The sequence below is a fragment of the Anastrepha ludens genome, chromosome 3, assembly GCF_028408465.1.
Source record: "Anastrepha ludens isolate Willacy chromosome 3, idAnaLude1.1, whole genome shotgun sequence".
NCBI classification, from domain to species: Eukaryota; Metazoa; Arthropoda; class Insecta; order Diptera; family Tephritidae; genus Anastrepha; species Anastrepha ludens.
Genome location: NC_071499.1, coordinates 32,711,782 through 32,717,781, shown reverse-complemented (window position 1 = coordinate 32,717,781; position 6,000 = coordinate 32,711,782). Strand labels below are relative to the sequence as shown.

The 6,000-nt window shown below is 35.5% G+C and overlaps 1 protein-coding gene across 1 annotated transcript in view; it reads left to right on the top strand.

Moving 5' to 3' along the window:
* The first annotated feature begins 740 nt into the window (after positions 1 to 740).
* The window catches only part of LOC128857349 (uncharacterized), a 129,973-nt gene continuing 124,713 nt past the window's right edge, over positions 741 to 6,000 (top strand). Inside the window, exon 1 of the mRNA XM_054093069.1 lies at positions 741 to 2,740. Coding sequence (XP_053949044.1) covers positions 2,561 to 2,740 — 180 coding nt within the window. The 5' untranslated portion in view covers positions 741 to 2,560. The remainder of the gene's footprint in view (positions 2,741 to 6,000) is intronic.

Genomic DNA, 6,000 nt, shown 5'->3' with positions numbered 1-6,000 from the left:
GAGAGGTATCTCCATAAAATTACTTATGTTTGGCAAACAGGTACCTTCTCTTGCAAGTTGGTCAGCTCTACATTTCCTTGGTATATCTCTGTGGCCTGGAACCCAGCAGAAGATAATACGATGTTGCTTGGCCTTCGGCCGTTAAGGGTTAATAATATTACCACAGCTGAGAAAACGATTAACAGCAACGGTTAATAGTTTACATTACATCAGCAAGTGATACATAACAAAATTTAATTTTTTTTTTAATTTGCTTACAATAATTAACGTTACTCTTCAAATAAATGGTCGATTCCTTATCACTCGAAATTAAAAAAACTGCAACTCAACATTTACGAGTAGTTGCATATTATTGCTTTTAAAACATTATCTGTTACCAAAATGCAGAATAGATATGAATATTAATAACATTTTGATCATTCTTGTGAATCTGTTGTTTCTGTTCTGTTAATGGTTCCATTAACATTCTCTGGTTAAACGATTAACAGCACAGTTAACAGTTTACATTACATCAGCAACTGAGACATCAGATAATTTAATATTTTATTAATTCTTTTACAATACTTCACCTTACTCGCCCAAAAGTAGGCAACATATGGCAACGTATGGAATGAATTTCCCCCGTCTTTATGCAGAGCGTTTTATGAGCGTATAGTAAGCAACAACACTACTAAAAATTGGCTAAAAGCACAGGTAGGAAAGGTAAGAGAGTTGTGAGTACGAGCTGCCATTAGAGCAGTAGCAACAATTGTTGGTTTGAGTACGTAAGACATGCTCTTAGTTGTACTTCGAAAATGTTTGCATTGTAAGCGACGAACAGCACTTAGACAAATCGTACGCTCGGATTAGGGATTTTTCATTTACCTGTGTGCCGACTGATTTCAGTATAACGCATGCGGTAAAGAGTAGTGGACGTGATGGCGCAAGTAAAGCAAACAAAGCAAGTGACGAATAGCAAAGAAGACAAATGCAACAAAAACAAATCACAAAAATGTAGCACAAACTAAATATCTAACTAGAGAAATTACATGAATGGTGTGAAGAGGGCTAGAAAAAAGTGTATGTTGGGAAAAAGTCAAGATATATATGTGTGTGTATTGTCTGTAAACTCAAGTGTTAGTACTATTGAATGAAGAAATTGTTGATTAGTGAAGGCAAGGCAAGTATGATAAGTGAATGTTGTTGTACTTGTACTTGCACTTATAATTGAATTATTGGATACTGTGGATTTATGATTTGAGAGAATACTTCTCATGTGAGATTTTATGATCACTATTGACGACGCAAAGATGTTTAGATACATTGTGAAGAATTAGTCGGAGAATTCATGCCGAACAATAATGAAAACATAAACCGTGTAGTGCTGTGTGTGGCGGTCAAAAATTGAGTGCCAATTCTGTTGTGAACTTCTTGTAGTCACTAATGTGCAACTTCTGACATTTGATGTCAGAGATGAAGTGAGCAGAAAGTTGAAAAAATAACTTATAAGTTTGGAAGTAAAGACGCGCCATAAGTGACGCTTGGAAAATAAACAAATTGAGTGCGCCCGAATTGAAGGTCTTTTATGGCTTGTGAGCTTTATGTGTTATACTAATTGTAGTGTGGAAAACTAATGACATATGATGTGCGTAAATTTATATTTATGACATTAAAACAACAACTATACTGTACATTATTTGTTTGTGTAAAAGAGTGTTTTGTTAGCAAATTTGCTGGAGCAGAATACGTGGAAGAAGAATTGGCATTAACAAGCTCGAATTCACTGCCTAGTAACCATATTCGGAGTGAGGCAAATAAATTATATGCTTGGCAGCAAAGAACAGGTGTAAAAGTTAAAAGCTGCTCGAAAGCGTACGGACGAAGAAGCGCCTCGCTACGGTGGAAGGGAAGTACATCAACAACAGTTGTGCGGTAGTTCCGAATTTTTTCCTCTACCTTCTTCCTTTTTTTTTTGCACAAGCCGAAAAGGAAACAGTTGCCACACATACGCAAGCGCTGCTTAGGCAAGCATGCGGATAGACAGACAAGTGGAAAAGGTGTACAACCCTCATCAATTCTGAGACTTGTGTGTGTATGTGTGCATCATATGTTATTGATATGTTGCAAATGAAAAGGGTTATCACCTAGAAGGCAATAAAAATAATTTGTGAAAAAAGAACTACAAAAACAAAAATAATAATGAATGAATAAAAACTATTACAAAAAAAAAAAAACACAAGGGAATAAAAACAAACAGCATACGCGTAAATGAATATTGCCCGCCAATAATCGCGCCCACACAGCCACTGCAGTGCATTCAAGTGTTTAATAGTTGTGTGCGCTTAGCAAATCGCATTTTACTTTAAAAAATACTGAGCATCGAAAGCGCAAATACAGCTTAGAAAAAGAAAAAGTGTTGAAATAACAATTTAAAAAATGTTCAAAAATGCTCAAAAATTTTACACGTTCACTACATTTGAAAAGCCAACTAAGTTTTGATTATGTCTAAATAGCACATAAAACAAAATAAAATATTTTAAGCAGACAACAAAAGGTAAAAACCGATACAAAACTTAAAAAAATGGATACAGTTGCTATTAAAACTGCGCCTCCGCATGCGCCACTAGCTACCACCCAACAACAAAATGCCATACAACAACAGCAGCAGCAATCACAACAGCCGCTGTCCGCCAAAGCGCCGAAAAATAATGCTGATTTCTATACGAAAACAAGCGTCGGTGCATTTTTTCAAACTTGCAAGGTGAGTGGATTTTTTTAAGAGTCTACAAATGCTAAGAAAAAAAAAACGGTAGAGTAAGCTAAGTAATGGGGGCATGTGTTTTTGCCATTTTTAATGGCAAAAGACTTCAAAATATTTGCATATTTGTGCTGTATATATATATTTTTTTTATTCAAAAGCGCTTTAGTGCGTTTCACACATTGGAATTAATGCATGGAAAATTTTAATTTTAATCTATGCATATCATCATTTGCTCGTAATTAAGTTTCTTAAGCAAATTGCAGTTAATTGTTTTGTTGTGCAGAAGCAGCAGTTCAGAAGGATCTCCTTTCCATCCTAGAAGTCGCTTTTGTCGATGTACTTATCTTATTTGTGATCCGATTTTATTTATATTTTGCTTTCTCGTTAATACTTATATTATCAACTCAAAATTAAATATCATTTTGGGGAAAAGAAATCCATTATTTTTGCGCAAATTTTTTAAAACTATTTCATGGTCGATCATTAGCTCCGGCCAACTTCGATTATTTCTGTGATTTTATTGACATTTTCGACATTTTTTTTAACATCCAAAATGTCTGAACGGAATCGACGAAACAAAAATTGCACATAATTAGCTGCACAGCATCGGCATCATAAACACCATTCACAATTTCAACGATTTGCATTTTCGCCTTTACCAAAAAAAACTGTAAAATGTACCAAATTTTCTCTTTGCTTACTGCCATTGTTAGCACCCTGTCACTCACAACCAGGCTCGACGAGAGGGGGGTGGATCGGGTACTTTTTCCCCCGGGCCCGGAGTATTCAGAGGGGCCCGGACTCGAGATTATACGTATTTATATGAATTAGACATAATTGGAAAGGGTCCGCATTTGCAATTTTCCCCCGGGGCCCGGATATGCTCTCTACGGCCCTGCTCACAACTTAATGGAACAAACAAAAAACAGCAAAAAAACTAAATTTAGAGTGAAATGTCATCTTGACAACGAGCACAAACTTTAAATTATTTGATCGTTAGTTTACGAGATATCGATCACTACAGCCATCTACCGAAAAAAATAATAATTTCTTTTTCTCTATGTTTTTTTAAAAAGTGGATCCACTAAGTGGCGTTACAGTCGATATATATTGAAAATCGTATTCATAGTCCCAATTTGTGTATATACAAAATATAGCTGTTCTGCTAATATAGAAGAACGTGTCTGCTAAGGCAGCATAACTAGGAAAGAGTCGTAAGTGCGCATACGGCTTTTCGCAGCTTTAAGAAAAGTTCTCCAATTTTGCTAAATTTTTTCACACCTAATTTTTAATGTTTATAATAGGAAACTATTTGTGAGAATAGGTTTTTAGGCATTTTAATTGTTTGCATTTTCGTATTTTGATGACAATTTATAGCTTTCATATACATGATTGAAATTAGCCCATCCCCTTTTGGCAGCATTTTTACGGGCCACAGTTTGAATAGAACATTTTGCAATAAGTTGCGGTTCGATAAGACAAACCCAATTTTATGGTTTAAAATACACTTAATTATTCAGTATAGCCTCCCTGAACACACTTCGCACGAGATTTTTGAATTCCACAGCTGTTATGACCTCATCATTTGTTGAAAAACGCTTTCCACGCATGCATTTTTAGGTCGTGAAACAGATGAAAGTCGCTAGGGAACAAATCTGGTGAATACAGTGGATGTTTCAACAATTCGAACTTTGATTCATGGGTTTTAGTCATTGTCAAAATGCTCTTGGGACTCGGTGCATTGTCCTGATGAAAAGGATTTTTTTTTTTTTGCAAGCTCGGTATTTTTTCACGAATCGTTTCCTTCATCTGATCTAAAAAGTTTCAATAATACTCAGAATTTATTGTTTTACCAGTTTGCAAGTAATCCACAAACAAAATTCCTTTCGCAAACCAAAAAAATTTTGCTAACACTTTCTTGGCTGATTTCTGGACACGAACTCGTTTTGGGGCGGAATAACTAGGTTCCCACCACTCTTAAGCCTCCTGTTTTGATTTAGTATCAAGGCGATATACCCAACTCTCATCCATAGTGATGAATCGAAGAACAAAATCCACTTTACCCCTTCGAAAACGGTCTGAATGTTGTTGAGAAAGTCGCATTCGAATGTATTTTTGTTCCGTTGTTAGCGAATGCGGCATCCATTGTACACACAGCTTTCTGAAACCCAATACTTCTGTCAAAATATTGCTTACACAGCCCAATGAGGTGCCTAAAGCTGCTACTAAATCTCTTTCAATCACTCGACAATTTTCCAAAATGAAATGTTGTATTTTCTCTCCGATTGCTGGTGCTGTTACTGTTTTTGGTCGTCCTTGACGTAGATCGTCTTCAAGGCTTGCACGACCACGTTTAAATTCAGCCACTCATCTTTCTACTGTACTAATAGATGGCGAGAAGTTCTTATGCACTTCCAACATTCTCACAAATTTCCTTTACCTTTAAGCCTTTCAAAAATAGAAATTCAATCACTGCACGAATCTTGATTTTTTCCACTGTAAAAAATACTGTGACACGCCGATACTAAATGGCCTGTAAACAAAGAATCAATTGACAGATTGAAATGAAACTTGCCATGCGTTCATATGAAGAGCGTACCAACATAACAGGAAACAATTTAGGCTACTAGCAAAGCCCTACCTTATCGAACCGCAAAACTTATTGATCGTGCTTAGTGGATTTATGTTTATAGCGAACCAATTTTATACAAAAAAATTCTGCTCTTATTTAAAAAATTTTATTCATAATATGAAATAATTGGCAAATTTGATTGATATGGAGTGAAAGAAGGCATTTCAAAGTTGTATAACAGCGGAAAATGTACTCCAATCCGTTGATTAATTTTTCAATTGTTGCAGTTTGAAAATCAATTATATATTTTTTTAACACTCTTTGATTTATGGACCCACCACTTTTATAATCTTATGCAATTTATATTGAAAAGAACCTGCCACGAGGCATTAGACTCAAAATAAAACCAACAGTGAGCAAATCGGAGCGTACTGTACATAGTTATTGGCGTACATGGACTTGTACTTTTACTATATTTTGTGACCTTCTTTCATAGAATATAGAGATATTGTGCGGCGAGTAAAGTAATCGATTTGGGGTAATTTATTCACAAAATGTGCTTAGTCTCACTTGCTTCTCTGCATCCTCAGCGGGCCTTAAGAATCCAAGGGAAATTGTAATTTTCGGCAATTAACTTCAAATTACTTCTACCAAGTTGGAATGGCTCAAATTCTAAAATTCTATGCTT